At 36.9% G+C, this 23,121-nt stretch overlaps 1 protein-coding gene across 6 annotated transcripts in view; it reads left to right on the plus strand.

Moving 5' to 3' along the window:
• slc4a4a (solute carrier family 4 member 4a) overlaps positions 1-23,121 on the plus strand; it is a 92,956-nt gene that overhangs the window by 66,887 nt on the left and 2,948 nt on the right. For all 6 annotated transcript variants that reach the window (XM_067438262.1, XM_067438264.1, XM_067438266.1 and 3 more), the window contains 17 exons: positions 213-370; positions 1,622-1,709; positions 2,404-2,558; positions 3,879-3,992; positions 4,485-4,659; positions 5,992-6,125; positions 7,382-7,653; positions 11,521-11,591; positions 12,589-12,774; positions 12,969-13,082; positions 14,164-14,325; positions 16,836-17,014; positions 18,594-18,666; positions 18,760-18,828; positions 19,785-19,958; positions 20,188-20,352; positions 22,643-22,736. In XM_067438262.1, coding sequence (XP_067294363.1) covers positions 213-370; positions 1,622-1,709; positions 2,404-2,558; positions 3,879-3,992; positions 4,485-4,659; positions 5,992-6,125; positions 7,382-7,653; positions 11,521-11,591; positions 12,589-12,774; positions 12,969-13,082; positions 14,164-14,325; positions 16,836-17,014; positions 18,594-18,666; positions 18,760-18,828; positions 19,785-19,958; positions 20,188-20,352; positions 22,643-22,736 — 2,383 coding nt within the window. The remainder of the gene's footprint in view (positions 1-212; positions 371-1,621; positions 1,710-2,403; positions 2,559-3,878; positions 3,993-4,484; positions 4,660-5,991; positions 6,126-7,381; positions 7,654-11,520; positions 11,592-12,588; positions 12,775-12,968; positions 13,083-14,163; positions 14,326-16,835; positions 17,015-18,593; positions 18,667-18,759; positions 18,829-19,784; positions 19,959-20,187; positions 20,353-22,642; positions 22,737-23,121) is intronic.

Genomic DNA, 23,121 nt, shown 5'->3' on the forward strand with positions numbered 1-23,121 from the left:
CCCTAGAATGAATCTTTGTAGTTCCCATTAGCTGGACAGTTGCAGCTGTTTAATTCATCACATCTCGCCTTAGGATAGTCATGGCATAAAATGCCAGCCGGGCAATATGTTTAATGAGGTCATGTGTCAGGGTCTGATTTGTGCACTTTGTTAATCTGTTTCTTCTTTCTTATCGAGCTCGATCATTAAAATACCATCCTGCATGTGTCCAGCTGAAGAACAAGTTTATGAAGAAGCTGCCCAGAGATGCTGAAGCTTCCAATGTTCTCGTTGGAGAAGTGGACTTCCTGGACAGTCCTTTTGTGGCCTTTGTGAGGCTGCAGCAGGCAGTCATGTTGGGGGCGCTGACTGAAGTGCCTGTGCCGACCAGGTATGAACTGCTTTCATCCCACAAGGCCAAGGAGGGAAGTAAAAGAAGTGGTGAAGGGGTGTTCGGTTAAAAACGAAGCTTTTATTAAAGGGTACATAACACACAGTTTCTGCCAGTCTCATGTTAATCTTGAGTACCTATAGAGTAGTATCGCATCATTCATATCTTCAAAGAGTCTTTAGTTTTATGATGTATTAAAGACAGATACTCCTTTTATCCTTACCACTGTTGCCTTTGGCTTGGCTTGCTCAGTTGTGGACACTAAAATTTCAACTAAAGTTTTCAAATAAATAGCCAAATAAAATTATTTACTAAATTAGCTATCAACTTTATTACTGATCTGCTCACATTGTCTCTATATGATAAATTGAAATGAGCTGATAACTTCACTGTTTTCTACAGAACGACTTTACAGCCGAATCAGATTTTGTTGCAGTATTTTCCTGTTTAACACTGTGAAGCTGCTTTGAAACAATCGTCATTGTAAAAGCGCTATATAAATAAAGTTGACTTGACTTGACGGTACCGATTCTTTCCGAAAACAGCCGAGCTCGTGCAGGCGTGCAGTGGGAGGAGCTAAAGTGACACGAGCACACACACACACACACACAGACGAAATACATCACAGCATTAACACAAGATTACTTCCAATTCACTTATGCTGCTGACATTAAATGCACGTAAGTGCCAATTGCCAACAAAATACAGACGTTTGATGCATTTTCACTCACCGCCTGCAGTTTCGACTCATGAACGGGAACAGACAAACACACATGCAGAACTCCGTTGCTGCCCCAGAAAAACAAACTGCATCAACGGTTTCTTTAACACTGGGTTATTTAGGAAGCTGAACATGGTTATCTTTACCTCACAACCAAAAAACACACTTCTTTAGTGACATTGTTGATTATGTGGTCTAAAAACAAAATGGCAGTGCTCCCGATGGCTCCCGTAACCCAAACAAAGCTCGTTGATGGGTGTGATGTTGCTCTCGCTCTGGTTAATGTGTGCACACGCTCATCCGTGAAAAAGTTTTGCCCTTAAGAAGTCATTCAGGGCCATACTCAAAAAAAAAAAAACCTTTCCGAAACGTATTCAAATCCCGAAAGAGTGTATTTGGCACTGTTATAAGTCCAACTCATTTTTGAAAATTTGGCCATGTTTAGCATGAAAATCCAACTCTAACAGTAAAAAATAAATGTGTGGTTTACATTAAGGGCATTAATATTTTTGTTATTGTCTTGTCCCCAGATTTCTGTTCATTCTTCTTGGACCCAAAGGCAAAGCCAAGTCATACCATGAAATTGGTAGAGCAATTGCTACCCTGATGTCTGATGAGGTACATATTGGCTAATCTAAGAAAATGGTTGTCAATCCTGTTTTAAACTGCTAAATATCGTTGCATTCATTCTTGTTTGTTGAATGAACAACTGCATTCTGTAACAGAGCTATTTACTCACTGTCATATTAATTCAGTTGTTTTTGTTGTTTTCATATTTGTTTTATTTTTATTTTGCTTTAATTTAGATATATTCTAGTTTTAGTAATTTAGTATTTCAACTTAAACATAATTTCTCTGACATTTTGAGAGTTTGGTACACATATTTTATATGTTACTCAAGGCTGTTGTTCATCTCAAAAAACAGTATTTGAGACACAGCTGTACATTAAAATGCTTTATAACAATTGTATGCAATAACACTCAGCCTTTATATTTGTTGTTAATGTTATTTCCTATCAAGATAATATTCTAATATTATGTGTAATACATGTGTCTATTGTATTGTTATAGTTTGTTTGTAAAAAATAAATAAAATAAAAATAAAAATAAAAAAATAAATAAAAAAATAAAATGCTTTATAAACAGGCCAACTCAAAAACCAAACACTGACTGTGTGAACATAGCCTACATGTACTGATACTGTGTAGCTCTGCCTGAAAAAACAACAACAAAAAAACAAGGTTTGTGGTTGGATAAGTTAGATTGGATTGTGTATGGAGAGTTAGCCAGTTATCACCATTCTCTTATCAAGGTCTTCCATGAAATTGCGTACAAAGCCAAGGACAGACAAGATCTCCTCGCTGGCATTGACGAGTTCTTGGATGAGGTCATCGTCCTCCCTCCTGGAGAATGGGACCCTGCCATCAGGATAGAGCCTCCGAAATCCCTGCCATCCTCTGATAAAAGGTAAATGATGTATATCAGCCTGTAACTTTCTTTTGCTGAAGCCCCAGAAGTATCTCACACCAAATCCTATGTTGACTCATATGATGGTCAGAAATAATTACTGTCTGTACCTTTATATTTCAAAAATATCGTTTTTTAAGCCACATTCGGTGTGTTAAATGTCACACACGGTCAGGAAGTAGTTACAAAGGCCAGCCAGCCAGGTCTGTGCGAACAAAGGCCATTCATTTATTCAGTGTGAAGGAGCAGAGCAGCAGTTAATTAGATGAAGTACGTCACCTCTCTTTGGCCTCAGGTGAAGTGACAGCAGGCTGTCGTTTTATCCTGCCACCTGAATACAAAAAGCAGAGAAGCAGAGCTGTGTGCCTGCAGCATGTAGTCACGCCAGCATCACACACAGTGTACACAACACACTTCACACAGCTGTCTGCATACATGCATTTAAGGGTTGTTGAATGTAAACAACAGTCTGAACTGCTTAAGTTACAATCTATCTATCTATCTATCTATCTATCTATCTATCTATCTATCTATCTATCTATCTATCTATCTATCTATCTATCTATCTATCTATCTATCTATCTATCTATCTGTCTGTCTGTCTGTCTGTCTGTCTGTCTGTCTGTCTGTCTGTCTGTCTGTCTGTCTGTCTGTCTGTCTGTCTGTCTGTCTGTCTGTCTGTCTGTCTGTCTGTCTGTCTGTCTGTCTGGATCAGAGATCTGTCTGGATGGATGGATCCATCCATCCATGTAATTTTATCTATTGCTCAGTTCTTTTATTGTTTTTAATCTATCTTTCTGTCTGTTGTAAATAATTTTTTTTATTATAATTTTCCCTGTCTATCTGTTTTATGTTTTATCTGTTGATCAACCTTTTTATCTATTGTTCAATCGTTCTATCAGTATCTCTCATTTTATTTGTTGTTTTATAATTCTATCTGTTGTTTGATCATTTTATCAGTTAAACATCCTTTCGTTCGCTATAATTTCTTGGTATGAGTGATTATCTGGATAATTGAATGAGTAGCATATTCATATATCATGACATTTTTTAGATTATAATTTGAAGAATACTATATGGTATTGTCCACATCTATCTTGTATTCTTATTTCTTACTGCACATTTGTGTGGGCGACCAGGGTACACGCTTGCAGGATGTTTAGTTAACTTCAGGCTGGGGGCCTCATAATGACTTATAAAGAGTTAATCTTGTCATCTTACTTTCTTCTCTGTTTTCTTTCCTCCTCTATAAGTTATTTCAGGACATTAATGACATTGAAGTGTCTTGTTTAACAGTCTCCATTTGTTTATATTGTCCAGAAAGAACATGTATGCTGGAGGGGACAGCTCACAGATGAATGGAGACACGCCTCACAGCGGTGGAGACGGGGGCGGGGGGCACGCAGTAGGCGATGAGCTGAAGAAGACGGGGAAGTGAGTTAATGTTTGTATAAATTCTTCTGAAGGAAAAGATTTTGTTCTTTGAACACCATGGTTTAGTTCAGATAAAGGTTTGATCGACTTACTTTCTGAATGACTAGAATTATCTTAATATTAGTGAAACACTGGAGTCAGCATGTGCTCAGTTTACGCAGTACATTAGATTTGATTTTCTAGTACAGCACATTCCCACTATTGGTTTTAGAAACACCTTGACTTTTGGCAAAGAACTGCCTTGTGCTATTAGTACTGCTTTTTGTGCAAAAATTTTTTTTTAATAATTTTTATTTTTATTTTTTTATTTTTTTTATTAGAAATTGGATCCCAGATTTTCATTTTTTTGAACCTCAAAGTAAAGTTCAAAGTAAAAAAAAAAACATCTTTGAATAGAGGATGGCAAAATGAGATAACCTGTAGAAACGGTACGAAATGTATGAAAATCACCATTAGTATAAGAATTAACATGCATTATATTTTGTTCTTCAGGTTTTGTGGAGGCCTTATTCTTGATATCAAAAGAAAAGCTCCCTTTTTCTTCAGCGATTTCTACGATGCACTACACATCCAGTCTTTGTCTGCCATTCTTTTCATCTACCTGGGAACTGTAACCAATGCCATCACATTCGGAGGATTGCTGGGTGACGCCACAGAGAACATGCAGGTGAATAGGAAACATGAGTTAGCAAACAAGCATGAGTTTGCAGATGTGCCATGTGCTCTTGGTGCCTAAGCTTTTCTAAATAAGAATGAGTCAAACCTTGCCAGAGATTACAGTGTAATTCAATCTTTAACCGATGCATACTGGGAGCACTGTTCTCTGCCCTCTTTTTGAAATGTTACTTTTAGTTCAAAGGTCATGTGAGCAATCTCAAAATGCATATATTTAGTGGTTTTAAAAGATGAATGCTGAGATCCTCTGCACATGTCTTTTGGCTAGTCAATATTTTACCTCAGGAAAACCCTCAGTATGTCAGCTAGCAAACTGTTGCAATTTAGAGGGATCTATCTATTTATGTATACAGTTTAACAAGGGAATTAATCAAGATGAGGACTACAGTGATTGTTCTGAGTAGTCCGGAGTAGATCAGACTCTGATTGATTTACATCAAATGTGTTGTCAGGACTATTTTAACCAAAAACTGTTGTTATTTTACTCAACAAAAGGTCTAAATCCTTAATGAAGGTGTAGCAGGCTTTAATCACAGTATTTGATAAAGGTCAAAAGACAGATAAAGTGCTAATAATATACCACAATCACAGACATTCTCATTTGGGCGGGATTCGATTTCTCTGAGGGTGCTTCAGTTAGCCATAAACTGGTCATTTTTACTAAGATTGCGTGAGGAAAAAAACATAGGCATGATTGATTTAGATGGGATTTAAATTACAGAGCAAACTGTAACTTGAAGTCATATGTCTCTTCAATGGCAGTTCATCACAAAAGTTCTCATAAGCACTGTTTCAGCAGGATAAGTCTATACTAATTTGGACAAGGTTAATTATTACTGAGGTGGGATTGTCTGTTGTCTGGAAATGGGCTTTTCAGTAGGTTATGCAATCTAAAAAATCTAAAGTTTATAGGTAATAAAATTAAAGTATTAAATTAAGGTAGAAAATGTGTGCTTGAATCCATTAAAGACTATTGTTAACATTATGTACATAATTAAGAGATTAATTAAGATTAGATTCAAAGCCATTTCTGTGAACAAGGTCTTTAGATTTAATTTCTCCGAGTAACGTTGAGGGAATTTGCTTTCCGATTTTTACAGAGGATGTGTGAGAAGAAACAAGCACAGATTTGCAAGGTATAATTTCACACAAGTATGTTTGTGAACGCATTTCCCATAACCTCCTCAGAGAAAGCTTGTCCTATCCAAACAGGGATTTAAATGTGCTTAAACAGACTTTCTTTGCAGGGAACGTGATTGTGACTGAGCCTCAGTTGGGTTTTTCCATAACCCTTTGATTCTTCTTCATTGTATGTTGGGTGAAGGGTGTGCTGGAGAGCTTTCTGGGTACAGCGGTCACTGGAGCCCTCTTCTGTCTCCTGGCTGGGCAGCCTTTGACCATTCTCAGTAGTACGGGGCCAGTGCTGGTGTTCGAAAGGCTGCTCTTCAACTTCAGCAGGTGCTTGATCATGTTTGTTCACAATGTAACATCACAAACTGTGCATTTTAATCCCTTTATGGGCAGACAAATTTTACTCTTTCATGAGCACTATTCCTTAATGTTCCCTTATGTTGTAACTTGCACTATTCTGAACGCTATCTGAAACGTTGTATTATTAGCACTTCTCATGTTTGTCGCCTTCTTAATGTTATGACGTGACGAGAATACTTTTTTGGTGCAAAAACAAACAAAAATAATGACTTTATTCAACAATCTCCTTTCTTCCCTGTCACTCTCTTATGCCATCTACTTTGTTGAGCTATTCACAAAGTCCAGTGCTTCCGGATTTTACGGCAAAACGCAGGCTCACAATTGGCCGAACATGATTCCATGATCACATGCATGCGTTGTGGTGCTTACGTAAATTGCTTAGGAGACTGACACGGAAGAGGAGAGATTGCTGAATAAAGTATTTTTGTTTGTTTTTGTGGACAAACTGTATTCTCGTCGCTTAATAACAATAAGGTTGAACTACTGCAGTCACATGGACTATTTTTGGGTGAACTAACCCTCTAAGATTAATCATGTTAATCAAGTCGCTATAAATAAAATAATCTGCAAAATACATATATGTAATGTATTTACTGACCATTTTGTAATTAACTGAAACCAAGATTCTGTTTATAAGTATTTCTATATACATATATACACTACTGTTCAAAAGTTTGGGGTCAGTAAGATTTAATTATTACATTTTTTTTGAAAGAAAGAAAGAAATATTTATTCCGATGCATTAAATGGATCATAAATCACAGTAAAGAAATGTAACATGTCACAAAAACCATTTATTTAAAATAAATGCTGTTCAACATTTTATAAGAATCCTGAAAAAAGTAATAATATTAAGCAACGCAACTGATTTCCACATTAAAAATATATGGTTCTCAAGCAAATTAGAATGATTTCTGAAGGATCATGTGACACTGAAGACTGAATTAATGGCTGATGAAAATTCAGCTTGGTCAGGAATAATATTTTTTTTATTCAAGAATAAAAGTTATTTTTAATTGTAATTATATTTTACAATATTATTGTTTTTACAATTGTCTTTTTGATCAAATAATTGGAGCCTTGGTAAGAGACTTCTTTTAAAAACATGTTTGAAAAAATGTATCGACCCTAAACTTTTGATTGTTTCGACCCTGAACTCATTGCTGTATGATTTGAAAGTGGGGGGACATACGATCATTTTCTGTCCATACTATTTTCTGCAGGGAGAATGAATTTGACTACCTAGAGTTCCGTCTTTGGATCGGCCTGTGGTCGGCCTTCTACTGTCTGGTCTTGGTGGCCACTGATGCCAGCTTCCTGGTGCAGTATTTCACTCGATTTACAGAGGAGGGGTTCTCGTCACTCATCAGCTTCATCTTCATCTATGATGCTTTCAAGAAGATGCTGAAGTTGGCCAATTATTACCCAATCAACTCAGACTATAAAATCGATTATGTCACGCAGTACGACTGCATGTGCATGGCACCCACTGATGGTAAGACCTGGTACTTGTCTTTATCTGATGTTTTCTTCTTTCGGTTTAGATGCAAATTAATTGTACCTCAATTTTTACTTTACGAGTCGCCTTGTTAAGCCTCCCACATGTCCACACAAGATGAAAGAAATTATGAGTGCTGACCAAACAGGAAACAAAAAAAATATCACTGATGCATAAGTAACATTATTTTGCTCAGTGAAGCAAATATGATGTAGCTCAAAGTGACCTTTTTCCCCTTGGTTGGGATCCAAAAGGTGCTACTCTGAGCTTAAGTGCAGTGACCATAATTTCATTCCCCTGCTTGGCTACCTAGTAGTTTAATAACAATTTTGCCTATGATTGAAAGTTTATTGAAGATTGCTTAATTTATACTGATACACAAACTGTGGAAGCACAATAGTTTGATGGGGGTGGATGTTTATGTCTGGCTTATGAGCCGTGTACAGCTGTTTTTGATAGGTGTCCAGGTCTACATCTGGCCCATGTTTATAAATATTTAACTTACCCTTTTGCTGTACTGTTATTTTGTTATGATATTTCAGACCTGTTTTTTTCCCTTACTGTAATCATAGTGGTGCTATTCATTTAATTTGCATCTTAATTTTCAGCAGGGCTGAAAATATGGTTTACTTTTGCAACTGCAGTGCCCACACAATCATAGGTGTCTAAAAAAAAGTCAAGTCTTAAGTTTTTTGTCACAAATCCAAGTGAAGACTTTTTGTGAATTAGAGACAAACTCTACAAAACTTAATTGCATTATATACTGTATTGTATTAAAACCGAGTCTCAACGACAAAGTCTAATTCAAGTCTCTAGTCAGTAGTTTACAAGTTTTAGGTCTCAGATTAATTGTTTACAAGTGAAGCCTCAAAGCAGTTGTTTCCAAGTCAAGTCCCAGGTCTCATATTTATTGTTTTTGAGTCTCAAGTGCTAAATCTCAAGTCAGTTGAATACAAGTAACTTTGTTTTCGGTTTTTTGTTTTACGTTTTTTTTTTTTACGTCTAAAGGTATAGTCACAGTTATCATTGTTTAGCAAATTTCCGTTGTTAATTTCAGTAGAAATCCACTATTTGAGAATTTGACATGATGACAAAAGGTTTCCCCATGCACATTTTGCTTGCTGGTCATGCAAATTTGTGTTGTTCAAAAGAAAGCTGCTTGGTTTAAAAGTGACTTCTGTTTGAGCTGTGCTTCATGCATCACACTATTGACAATAGACAAGGAAAGTTTTTTTTGCTCGCAAAATTTTATGTGAATTCACTAATGTGACCGCACCTTAAAGGGGTGTAAAAAAGTTCAAGTTTGGTGAACTCTGACCTGCGAATGTGTATCACGTGAAGACCTGTGACCAATAGAATATTGGCGTGACCTCTTGGCTGAATTAAGGAGAACAAAAACGTTAAAGGTAAACTGTAACTTACACGGAAGAACATTGTAGCCAGAGTTTTGTAGCCACTTGTCTTTGTTTATGTATATGAGGAGTTATGCAGACTGGGCTACAATAGTCTGAATATAAACACTCATAGGTGTACTGTAGTGATTCAGGAAAAGACAATAACATGGTTTGGAAGATAGATTTATGGTGTACTTGCTCTTAATCCTTGTGTACTTAAAAGGGTACTTCAGACCTGGGAAGATGAATCTGTATTTAAACTAGGTCATCAATGTAGTAGAAATGTGAAATTATTTTTGAATTTGGTGCTTTCTAGACTGAGAAAAGACAGAAAATGTATTTTTGTTTCATGGGGATGAAAGACAACAATTCCCAGAATGCTTCGCTGCCCTGTGAGGCCATTCCCAAAGCCACCTACTTGATTACTGTGACTGAGTTGGAGAAGACACTACAATTAAAAACTGAACGTGTCTGTTCAATATAATAAGTGAGTCACCGCCCGAGTATCACAGCACTGAGCACTAACTGCAGAAGTCAGATAAATGAGCTAAATGAGCACTCATGATGAGAGCTGAGGTAATCGCGACTACACTCACGGCATACATTCACAACGCGAGTTCAGTCTGGCGCATTTCAGTTCATGCCTTTGCAAGCTTAACTTTCATAGAAATGAATTTGAGAAGTTAAAAGACTTACATTGCTCACCATAGCTCCATTTAAATGAGTGCCTGTAGCTGCGAGCTGAGCTCTGAGTGTAATCTCCCATCCCCCATGCGCAAGTTCAAAACATGCGGAAATGGCTCCCTCTGCTGGCTTTAGTCTTTAGCCTTTGGCCAAACATTCCTCCTATGATGCAAATATCGTCAATTTGCATAAATACATAAATCTCTTGTCTCAGGGGGATATGAGGGGGGAAAGCATAATCATTTGAATATACTCCAGGGTTTCTACTGATACAAAGCCATTATGCTAATCGCTGAAGTAACCCTTTAAGTGACTCAAGTGACTGTGACAAGTGAAAAGTGAGTGTATCTGTCACTTTACATGTATTTGTTTTTGCATACAGGTTTTATATTGGTGTGAAAGAAAGAATGTGTTAGTCAATTATCACACCGCTTAACAACATCTGCACTGGGGCAGTTTCATATGCATACCACTAAACAATTACAAAACTTTGTTTTTGAAGTTCTGAAGTAATAATTAATTCACATTGGTGTGATATTTTCTTTTGTCCACATAGTATGGTGGGTAACAATTTATTTTGAGGTTCAGTTATTAACTATTAAGTAGTTGTTTATTAGCATGCATATTACTAGGATATTGGCTGTTTATTAGTACTTATAGAGCACATATTAATGCCTTATTCTGCATCCCTTAATACCTAAACTTAAATGCTACGAAAACTAACATATTAACTTATAAGCAGTAAATTAGAAGTTTATGGAGCTCCTCAAAAGTCATTGTTAATAGTGAATATGTGTTCCCCATACTAAAGCTATATTCACTTGTGGCCCACAGATGATAGATCTGTTTATTATGCTAATGGCTGTGTGTGTGTGTGTGTGTGTGTGTGTGTGTGTGTGTGTGTGTGTGTGTGTGTGTGTGTGTGTGTGTGTGGTGGCCTCAGTAGGAATGAATGAGCGATCTAGGGGGTGGATGTAGACGTGATGCAGTTTGGGGTTAATCTCCTCCATGCGTGGGGTGAATTAAGACCGTACAGAGACGGGCTGGCGGGTGGGTCTCTCATCCACTCATGCTGCTTTTCCTCTAAACCGTTGTTTGCTCCTCTTCGCCCTCCCTCGAATTCTCTTCAAATCTGATGCCACAGAGGGAAACAACAGCTGTGTAGAAATTTGTTCCAGTTAGGGAAACCCAGCACTCTTTAAAGATTAATGCTGTGGAGGAGTGGTAAATGTTTTCAGTGCCATTGCAGGCTGTGCTTAACTTATCCACAACCGCAATAAAATGTTTGTTCTTGTGTGAACGTCTGCTTATGAAATCTGTCATGTGTATTTAAAGTTTAAGTGGCCATTAAACTCATTAAAGCATTATCTACTGATTCTTATAAATATGATTAATAGGTATTAAGCTACTTGTCTCAGAGGCTAAATGTGGCTATAGGATAAAAATAAATAAATGAGATCATCTGAATTGAGTCAAGGGTGCTACATAGTACAAATTAAAAATATTATTAATTTACAATCAAATGTTACAGGTAAATAGGGTCCAAAAAATAAGACCACTAGCAAATTAGCATTTTTTCAAATATATCTTCATTTTAATTAATTATTTTACATTTATAAATTTCGGAACTTTTCTAAATCCTAAAAAATCCTGATTATTCCCTGGTTTAAATACGATTTTAAACAGTTTTTTTTAAATGGTGGATTCAGGTGTTTGAGCCCCACTGTATGTTTTGTGTTCTTTCTGAAGGCCATGTTTAAAACCTTTGACCTTTTGTGTTTTTCAGGTAATTCTTCAGATGTGTACACTGATCCACTTGATTCAACCCTCATCTGGACTGTAAATTACAGCGATACAGTAAGTGTTTCCTAAAACATCACTGAAATATGTGTAAAGGCTGTAAATAAACTACACGAGTTTAAAAATGTGTACAGATTGTACAGACATTATACACTTACCAATCACATACTACCAGACTTATTAGGTTGTTCCAAAAACAACAAGCCTCTGCAGAAACATTGCTATTTTCTGTGAAATCTGTCCAAAATCTACAGACTGCCTCTGACTTTTAGCAACTAGCATTGACTCTTCCAGACTGCAAAACTTGTGTAGTGTTCTGTATTCCAGTCCTAAGACTTGTTGGATTCATTGAGGTCACCCAGTAGAAATTACACAACACATTAGAGAAAACTTCCTTGTCCTGGTTATGTTCAGAAAATACTCTGTGCTTTTTAATCCTTAAATTGTTGGCTGTTCCCTAAAACACTTTCTCCAGACATGGCTGACGTTTTATTCTCTTCTTGTCCAAGCTCCCAGCTGTGAATAATAGAGAAAGATTTATATGACAATGGTTTCATTCATATGGAGTCCTCAGTTTGAGATCAATGAAAAATAATTCCCAAATCCCTGCCAACATCTTTGTGACGGAATGAGCCTTAGCTCATGTTTCGCACCTTTTGTGCAAACTTGAACAGTAACCGAGTCATTGTACAACTTCAGAGAGGTTGAAGACAACAACACTCTGCCTTCAAACAGAAACTAGAGAGCGTTTGATGTGTTAAAGTGTCTCTCGGCTTTAAATGAATGTCCTGGGTTCAAGACAAGTTAAGTTCTGTTGACTGCATTTGTGGTATAAGGCTGACAGGAAAATAATCTTAATCTCATCCCTGAGTTATTACAATTGTTTAAAAAAAAAACCTGGTTACATGAATGAACTTTCAAAGAAAGTTATTGGAATCATTGAGACTTTTGTGAATTGAATCTACAAGATCTGACTCAAACACTGCTAAAATTTAGTTTTAAAAGTTGACATCTGTAGATATTCTGATCATGGATTTTTGTGTCATTTATGCAGCGCTTGAATGCCAGCTGGTCCTCCCTGTCGAAGAAGGAATGCTTGAAATACGGAGGGGAGCTAGTGGGCAAAACCTGTGACTTTGTGCCAGACATCACCCTCATGTCCTTCATCCTTTTCTTTGGCACCTACACCTGCTCTATGTGTCTGAAGAAATTTAAGACCAGCCCATTCTTTCCTACTACTGTAAGTAGCCATACTGTCAATCTGTAGCGTGTTTGTGATGGATCTGTCAATTTGTGGCTCTAATCATACGCATGTGTAGACGCAAACAATATTTAACCTAATGATCCTAATCAATACTGCAGTTGTTGAGGAAATAGACTACTGATGTGATGCACACTACTTAGTTGCTAAACAATTGTTTTCTGTCATCTTAGGTGAGGAAGCTCATAAGTGACTTCGCCATTATCCTGGCCATTTTGATCTTTTGTGGTGTCGATGCTCTGGTTGGGGTAGAAACGCCAAAGCTCATAGTGCCAAGTGAATTTAAGGTAAAACTTTCTGTTCATATTGGGTGTCTGTTTCTGATAAGGAATGTCCGTTCTGAGGTGTACTTCTAAAATTGCTATAAAAAAAAAAAGACCCGTGTTCAAATGGTTTCGGTCTATATTTTTTTAAACTATTTTTGAAGAAGTTTATTGTGCACACGTTTAAATGCAATACTGCATTTTTGCAAATAAAGACTTTTTTTTGTGTGTGTGAAATATTACCATTTAAAATAACTTCTATTTGAATATCTTTTAAAATGTAATGTTTTCATGTTATATCAAAGCTGAATATATTCATCAGCCATTCCACCAGTCTTCAGTGTCTTCAGAAATCCTTTTCTTAATAATTTTAATATACTGATTTGCAGGTCAAAAAAGTCTCGGTTACGTATGGTAACTGACTGAAAGGGAACATTTCTTATCAATTCTAAAAACAGTTGTGCTGCTTAATGCTTTTGTGAAACTGTGATGCATTTTTTACGGATTATTTTAGTATAAAAAGAACAGCATTTATTCTAAATAAAAATCATTTGTAACATTATAAATGGCTTTTAATGCATCCTTGTTGCATAAAAGTATTAATTTGCATAACAATAACTGCATCCTAAAACAAGTCAAATAAAATTATGAACTGCTTCCAAACATATGGCAGTCCAAAGAGGTCATGCATTATTATTGACATTGAGATTTCTTAACATAAGTTATCTTGAGGTTTTTGTGATTTGTCTAGAGAAATAAACAACAAGCAGTAACAAACAAGCAATACATTTCACTCACTTTATAAATAGAATTGTGTAAATAATTAGCCTAATCAGGAGATTATTGGTTCTGCATTAGATGTTATTTATTTTTTATCAAATATCTTTGGGACAGTGGGGTGTTTCTACTCTTGTTGCCTGGAGTTTGTTCAGGAACAACAAATATTAAAGTGTGCCACTGGCTGGCACATTACTTGTACAGATTCACAGTGTGAGTCAATGCCAATCCACTCAGGACATTACCGTTTGTATCCTGTAAACATTTGCCAAGTGCCCTAACTGCAAACTTCTGTGATTCTCAAACTGCACTCCTCTCATGTCCTCAGCCAACAAGCCCAAACCGAGGCTGGTTTGTGCCACCGTTCGGAGGGAACCCCTGGTGGGTGTACCTGGCAGCAGCTCTGCCTGCCCTGCTGGTCACCATCCTGCTCTTCATGGATCAGCAGATCACCGCTGTCATTGTCAACCGTAAAGAGCACAAGCTTAAGGTAGGCCTGCCGTGAATCTGCTGTGTGACTCTCTCCCAAGCCAGATGGTTTATCACGCTCACTTTGAGCCACCGTAGACCACAGGAAACACTCACTGTGCCGGGGGCGACTATATTGGGATATTTATAGAAAGTCTCTTACACTTGGAGTCAAAATTAGCATTATTCAAACAGATGGTCTTAGAAACTGAGAAAGCTAAAGGTGAAGAAGCTACTATAAATAATCCAGGAATTAATATTTGTTTAATACTCAATTTGAAATGAAAACTGAAAGTATGATTTTGTATCATAATAAATATTATGATACAAATATAATACAAACTTTGCTGATAATCAAGAATTAGATATTATTATAAATTATAAGCTAGGGTTTATATATTTATCTTAAACTTAAAGGGTTACATCAGTGATTTAGCATATGGCTTTGTATCATTAAAAACTTGGGAGTATATTCAAACGATTGTCCGATAATGCAAATATCGTAATTTTGCACCATCAGAGTATTTTTTGGCCAAAGGCTAAAGACTACAGGCAGTAGTAGGAGCTATTTTGACGAGTTTTCAACCCGTCCATGGGGGGTGGGATCGCACTCAGCGCTCAGCTCGGAGAGCTGCGGGCATTCATGTAAACGGAGCATTGTGGAGCAAAGTGAGTGTTTCAATTTTTCAAATGAATTGCTATGAAATTTAAGCTTCCAAAGGCATGAACTGAAAATGCGCCAGACTGAACACGCGCTGTGAATGTATGCCGCGGTCGTGACTACCTCAGCTCTAGTGATGAATGTAATCTTACTCCTGCTGCGTTTGTGCCGTGACTCTCGTTCCGCTCACTCACACACACGTTATTGAACAGACATGTTCAGTTTTTAATTGTAGTGTCTGTGCTCTAACTGAACTGATTTTATGAAAATGAACACGGTGGGAAAGTGAAGTGATCCAGTAATTCAGCAGTGGCTTAAGGAGTGGCCTCGTAGGGCAGCGAAGCAAGTGCATTCTGGGAGTTGTTGTATAACATCCCCATGAGACAAAAATTTATTTTCTCTCTTTTCTCAGTCTAGAAGGCACCAAATTCAAATATAATTTCACATTTCTACTACATTAATGACCCAGTTTAAATACAAAGCTTAATGCTAAATCACTGAAGTAACCCTTTAAACTTAAACCATGAAGGGGAAATTTCTTATTTTCCTTTGCTAAAATGTACTAAAATAACTTAAACTGAAAATAATTAATACAAAGTAGATAAATGTATAAAAATTACAAAAATACACCACAAAATTACTGAAACTTTAACTAAGTTAAAATGTAACATAAAAATGGAAACTAATTAAAAATACTATAATCTAAAATCTATAACAGTATTATCTTGGTCCTAAAATTATAGTGTTATAGATTATACAGTATAAGCGATTTCACCCCACTATCACACTTTAGGTCCACATTGGAACATATTCTGAGTAGCGGAACAAAGAGGAATTGTGAATCAGACAAAAGCAAACCATTTATTCTCTTTTGGCCTGTAATGTGAGACTGGCCTCAAAACATTGTGTCCTCTCACTATAATGCCTCCCCATGGAAGAACTCCCATTGTCATCTCTGAGAGAATTACACTGCCCTGGTGACATATTGGACTGTACATTTGTGTGATGTAGTGCAGTTTTATTTATGTTAGTATACAGCACTCAAAAAACATAGTAGGTTATTTAAAGGGACAGTTCACAGAAAAATGCCAATTCTGTTATTGTTTATTCACCCTCATATAATTACAAACCAAATACGGTTATGTTCTGTATTTTTTTTCTTCATAGTGGCTACTATATAAAAAAATAAGTATTTTCTTTGCACTTAGTGTAAGCAGGTGTTATTTGAATCTCATTATATTTATATATCATAAAACAGTATGCCATAACAACATAATTAGTGTCTATGATTATATTTATACAAAATGGATGCTGCCTATTGGGACCTTTTTTGTCCCAATTCTTAAAACCCATCCTAATCGCCCCTCTCCAAACTGATTCACCGTGGGAGAAGAATAGGACTGGGGAAAGGTGGATTTTAACTTGGTACCTACACATCAAAAGTGGAATCTAACATTCTTATTCTTCACGCCACAGTCCCACTTACTAAATTGTAAATTCAAATTTGTCATGTGTTTTTTTTGTTTGTTGGTTAACCAGATAACAGTGGCGGAATTAGTTAATATTTCCTACAAGACTGGCTCAAAGTCTGAACTTATACATGGAAATAGGACAGTCTGCTATTGTTATGATGCTTTGTTTGTTTTTTGGACCTTGACAGACATCATCAAGACATTGGAAAAATGGAAAAGAGCCCCTCCATTTATGTTCAGTTCTAAAATATAAAAATAACATTATGCAGGTTTAGAAATATAAGAGGCTGCTTAAAAAATTCATTACTGGGTGAACTATTCCTGCAAACTGTCACAGACCACTTCTTTTGATTCCTCTAACAAAATATTTTGACCATCCTTCATCTTTGTCTCAATTAGAAAGGTGCAGGCTATCACCTGGACCTCTTCTGGGTGGCTGTGCTGTTAGCGGTGTGCTCTTTCATGGGTCTGCCATGGTATGTAGCTGCAACAGTTATTTCCATCGCCCACATCGACAGCTTGAAGATGGAGACAGAGACGTCCGCCCCTGGTGAACAGCCCAAATTTTTGGGTGTCAGGTATGTTGTAAAGCATATAAAAGAAGAGATAATTTCTGTGATTCCTGTGTAGTTGTACAGTGGTCATAGCATAAAAATAAAGGATCTGACTATAACAGTAGAGCTTTTGCGTCACTCGTTGATTACAGTTTTGGGCTCAGTGGGATGCCTGTTAAAAGCTGCATGTTGGACTGAACTCCAGGGGGCTTTATTGATGCAGCTGTAAGCTGTACAAACGGGAACAGGCCTAGTTTTTCTGAAAACACACCACAAATATTTCAGATTGTATTGTTAACACTCCTCTAGTTGGTGAACCAGTTCTATGTTTCTCAAAGTAATTAAAATAATAATTGATATTTGCATTAGAAGTAATCATTCATAATTGGGCAGGTGGGATCTAATGGTTAAGGATATGATCTATTAACTGCAAGGTCACAGGTTTAAACTCAACTTTATGTCCCTGACCAAATAACTAAACTTACAGTCATTATAATAAGTGCACTGCATGTCACTGTGGATAAAAGCGTCTGCCAGTTGAATTCTTCCTATAATTAAAACAATGATACACTACGTGTTTGTTTGTCTAAGAAGATAGTATGGCTATATGCTTTTATTGATGTATACACCTGCTAGTAATTGGTATAGCTGAAATAGTCAAACCTGTAATTGGCCACATACAGTACAGTTCAAAAATTTGGGGAAAGTATGACTTATTCAGCAAGAATGCATCAAATTGATCAAAAGTCACAAAATGTATAATGTAAAAGAAAAAAAACTAAGAGTTGTATTCAAAGAATCCTATTAAAGTGGTATGAGTTGTAAAAAACAAAAAAACAAACAAAAACACAAAAACAAACAATGTTTTCACCACTAAAAATAATAAATGTTTCTTGAGAAGCATATTAGAATGAATTCTAAAGCATCATGTAACACCTCGAGCCTTGGCATCAATCTAAAAATCTCTATGAACGGAAGCACATTAAAACGCAGATAAATCAACTCATCAGCTTACAGTGCCTAAGTCTCCTCACACTCCATTGTCAATTGCGCTGGTTTCTGTAGCCTGTCCTCAAACTGGCAAACAAGCATGAGTGACAAGTCTGAGGAGGGGGCGGGGCAAACAATATTTTGAATTTGGACTGCAGTGCCAATTTCAACCACTAGTTGTAAATCTTACATACAGCACCTACAGCAAATTACAGACCTTTTGAACGCTGTTCAGAGATGAAGAAGATGAAGATGAGTGAGGTGGAGAAGACGCCACAGGTTCCAATACAAAATGTCTTTGATAATAATGTAAATTCCAGTACATAAAGAAGGCGTGTGTAACACATATGAATAACCACCGACAACTGAGAGTGAACAGGGATGAACTTAAATACAAAAGGTGATGAACTAAATGACGAACAGCTGTGATGATGATTAGTGTCCACTGTCCAATGAACTGATGAGGGGTGGGAAACTCAAACAAAGAAACATGTGACTAATGAAAAACTAAGAGCAAACTCAACTGAATACATGTAATTGTATACGTGTATTGTACTTTTGGGCTGTCATGAGCTGAAATTACCAAAATTCTTTGAATTTCTCCCCTCTTCAGGGAACAGAGAGTCACTGGTATCTTTGTCTTCCTACTCACCGGTCTGTCTGTCTTCATGTCTCCTATTCTCAAGGTAAAAATACATTGCATCCAGTAGTGTGTGTGAATTTTTTTTTCTCAAACCCACAATGGCTTTGAATGATTGAATAATAATTATTTCCCATAGTTCATACCCATGCCAGTGCTGTATGGAGTCTTCCTCTACATGGGTGTTGCGTCACTCAATGGAGTGCAGGTGAGTTCATTAAAATCTGAATTGAGAAAGCCTGTAGAATTATAATTCCAATTTGAATCTAACAAAGTAGAAATAAACCCATACACATTAATACATGTGGTATTTTTAAGGCGTGCAATTATTTAGAGGCCCACTGAAATCAAGTTTTTTAGCTTGTAATATGTCTGTGTTAGCCTTAAATTTATGAATAAGCTGATATGTTCCAAAACAAATGATGATATAAGCATTCAAAATGTACAGTATCTCACTTCCGTTAAAACGAATCTCAGATTTTGATGACATCATCGCAGACTTCACCTTCTCGTCAAATCTTCTGTCCAATCAAATACTTTCTAGAATCTAAAGGCCGCCCCCTACACTGTGGCTGAAATCGGTCAGTTGTTAACACACATTTACTCATTTCTATATGGTGAAGCCAATAGCACACTATATATGCGATAGGAAACGATTCAGTGTAAATATGCTTTCATTTAAGGCGAGAAAAGTCTGTTTTCACGTTAGTTTCACTCACCGCAGCAGCGCACACACACCAACGGCTCAGGTCTAAATTTAGACTACAGACACGAGAGCGCAGCGCGGATCATATGCGCGAGTCCGCACAGACAACAAACATATCGACCCATTTTAATTCTGCACAGAATGCTGCATTTCAAAGCGATATGGAGAAGATTATGATGGTAAACAGTGTTAGAGGAAACTGGCTTTACCAAACAGAAAGGTCCGGTCTAGTCAAACTATATATTAACAAAACTCTATTGGCTGTTTCAAAAAAGGGGAGGAGCTGCTAACAGCTGGAGCCATTTCAGGGGAAATTACGTCAACACATTGAATAATACGGCGCGTTTCAAGGCACTTCAGTGGGCCTTTAAATAATCACTATTTGAAACCGGGTGATAGTAACTTGGTTGGGAAAAGACTTGGTCTTTTTTTGAAGAGTATTGCTCTTTGGTTTTCAGTTTATGGACAGGCTCAAGCTGCTCCTCATGCCTGCCAAACACCAGCCAGACCTGATCTACCTGCGGCATGTCCCACTGAGGAAGGTCCATCTCTTCACATTTGTCCAGATGCTCTGCCTGGCGCTCCTCTGGGTCCTCAAGTCCACCGTGGCAGCCATCATCTTTCCCGTCATGGTTAGTCACCTCTTTCACCTATTTGTGATTTAACAAACATCAGTGCTAGAAGCAGAGTTGGTTGCAAAACTGAGAGCTTCAGGGCTTTGAAGAGTGGCTTAAAATAACTTGTCAATAATTTCAGCCCACTAGAAACACTTGAGTGCAATGTTTGTGCAAAACACTTCTGTTTCATCATCTGTAGTACGCTAACCGAAAAGGCTCTGTTTGCTGTATTCTCATTGGTCAGATCTTGGCTCTGGTTGCTGTGAGGAAAGCATTGGACTATGTCTTCTCCCAGCATGACCTCAGCTTCCTGGATGATGTCATACCTGAGAAGGACAAGAAAAAGAAGGAAGATGAGAAGAAAAAGAAAAAGAAGAAACAAGGCAGCATAGACAGTGACATGGAAGACGTGAGTGTCCTGCAAAATGCCACAAGCTTTTGTTTTTATATTATTATTATAACTTTAGACCTTAGAAAAGTTTAGCCTACCGAGTTGCTTTTTTAATTGATTGCTTTATTACCTGTGTATTATACACATGGCGCTTTAATTACAGTAGATGTTTGTTGATTTATTTAGTACAGTAATCTTTCTTTCTTTCTTTTTTTTCTTTTTTTTACATGAAAGAGCTCCAATATGAAAGCAAAAAGATTAGAAATTAAAGTACTAAGCACCTCAGTGCCACTCCAATGAATTTTGTATGATTCTCAGAAAGATATACCTTTTCTTGAATGTTTTTTGTTGTTGTTGTTTAGTTCGGTTTAATACTAGGGCTGGGCGATAAAACGATAACGATAATTATCACGATATAATTTTCCTCGATAAAACGATAACAACAGGTCGATAAATTCTCGATATAATGCTTACGCGCTATGCTTAATGCTGCGCATGCGTATTGCAGACCGGGCTTCTGGGTGCTGCACGTGGTGATGTTTACAGTCTGTGGCTGACAGGCTTGGAGGATCGGAGTTAAGTGGAGCGATTAAAAAAAGAGCAATAGTGAAGAAAATGCAGCGCTCACGACCAGCTCGGAGGACACAGATATCGTTGACAAGTTAGTTCCCTCAACTTCAGTGGTTTGGAGATATTTTAGCGATCCCATCCGACATAAAACAGAGCGACGTGGGCTGCTTATCATAGGTTCACGTTCACCACACGGAATTTAATTATTAAACTATCGTGTTTCTTCAAAGTTCTTCCATATAACATTGAGCCCAACACAGCGGTGAATCTACATTAACTACATTCACACACCGGCTTATTATCTTTTTAGTTGTAGTGGGTGACTTACAAGCTAACGTTACCAAACTATAATCACTAAAACATCGGACTTGTACATCGCTATCATAATTGTTTGTCTTTGGTGATGTATTCATGACTCCGCATCGCCTGTATCAAAAGAGAAATAATGTCATCTGGTGTTTAAAATGAATAAAATAGACTAGACAGCCCTTACTGTAGATCCACAAATACTGAACTTTTCTCTCTCCCGACCAGCCCACTGTCGGTGAGGTGTGTTTGTGTGTGTGTGTCGGTGAGATGCACGGTGGACCAATCCACTGTGAGGCAAGAGAAGGGGCCTCAAAATGTTTATTAAAACGCTTTTTTTTTGCCCGTTTGCGTTTTTAGTGTTTTACTTACACAATTAAATATATATAATGCAATATTGAGCGTTTTGTTCTATTTCAGCTGCGAAAATCGTTCACAGCAGAACCGCAACGCGTCTCACAGCAACGTGGGCAAATAAACGATTCAGTGTTTGAATGAATCGTTTGAATGAACGACTCAATGACTCGCTCATTAAGACGGCCACCTGCTGCCACCTACTGCTGGTTTAATTTGATCTTTAAACATACTTTCCAACATGTCTTATTTGTCTATTCAAAACTACAAATCTCAAAACATTATTTAATGCTGTTGTAATTTTTCAGTGTAAATTTTTTATTTTGATTGGTAACAGCCCTTATAGTGTCTTATTTTAATTTAATGTATTGATCAAAATTACAAATATAAAATGAAACATGAAGCTTAGCCTATATTCAATAAGATTAAGGGAAAATGCCCTTTATAAAAGGTGAAAATATCACAAATTTCAAATGATTCAATAAAAATAAAAACCACAAATATGCAGATTTAAATATGTCAAAGCTGACTGAACACTGGTGAGAATATTGCTTCAGAATAAATTATATTTACAACACACACACACACACACACACACTTTTCCGGACAAGCTAATTTTTTACTTGGACAAGCTTGAACGATTTACTTGTTCGAAGGACAAGCACATGAACATGCTTAATGTCAAGCCCTGTATAATGATATATTATTGATATATAGTGTTGAGTAAAATAATGCTGGCCACAGTTAAGATTTTAATAAATAAATCTACCTCAGTTTAAATAAATTTTTCACTTGTTTGGGAAGTGTTTGACAATAAAGGTTAGTTTAAAAACCACAGCTAACTGTTTGTTTTCTACATATTTCACTCAGGAGCAAAAATATGCCTTTAAACTTTAAAGAAATAAAGATTTTACATTTATCGTGATATTTATCGATATCGACTGATATGCTAAATTATATCGTGATAATTTTTTTGTGCCATATCGCCCAGCCCTATTTAATACTATAAAAATGTGGGCGGTCATGAAAGAGGAGGTTCAGCTCCTTAAGCTCTTTTTGACCGTTTCTCCCTGTGCAGTCTGACTATCCTTACAATGAGAATGTCCCCAGCATTAAAATCCCAATGGACATGATGGAGCAGGAGCCTTTTTTAGGAGATAAGGCCTCTGACAGTGAGTAGACCGGACCCGGGGCCTTAACTTGTACCTCTTTAATGATTCAGCTTGAACGTTTTGCTTTCTCTTCCTTTTGCATGTGGTGCACGCTACCACTTGCTCCTCTGTTCGCTTTACTTTTGTATTTCGTTTTACTGTGATTCTGTGTCATGCTAACATGGATTCTTTTAACACTTATCCTCTTGAAGATCTTTTTCCAATCCATCTGTTAATCGAGATTGACAAAGATGCAGAACATATCTCTCCTTTTACATTCACTGAATCAGTCATTGATTTACATGTGTAACTAGATGTCCTCTGTGATTTCTGTTTTACTAAATCTTTTAGCATCTTTATTTGTAGTCGTATTAGAATGAATAGTTATCTAATGAAAATCCTGATT

This window comes from Pseudorasbora parva, chromosome 3 (genome assembly GCF_024679245.1).
Source record: "Pseudorasbora parva isolate DD20220531a chromosome 3, ASM2467924v1, whole genome shotgun sequence".
Lineage (NCBI taxonomy): Eukaryota > Metazoa > Chordata > Actinopteri > Cypriniformes > Gobionidae > Pseudorasbora > Pseudorasbora parva.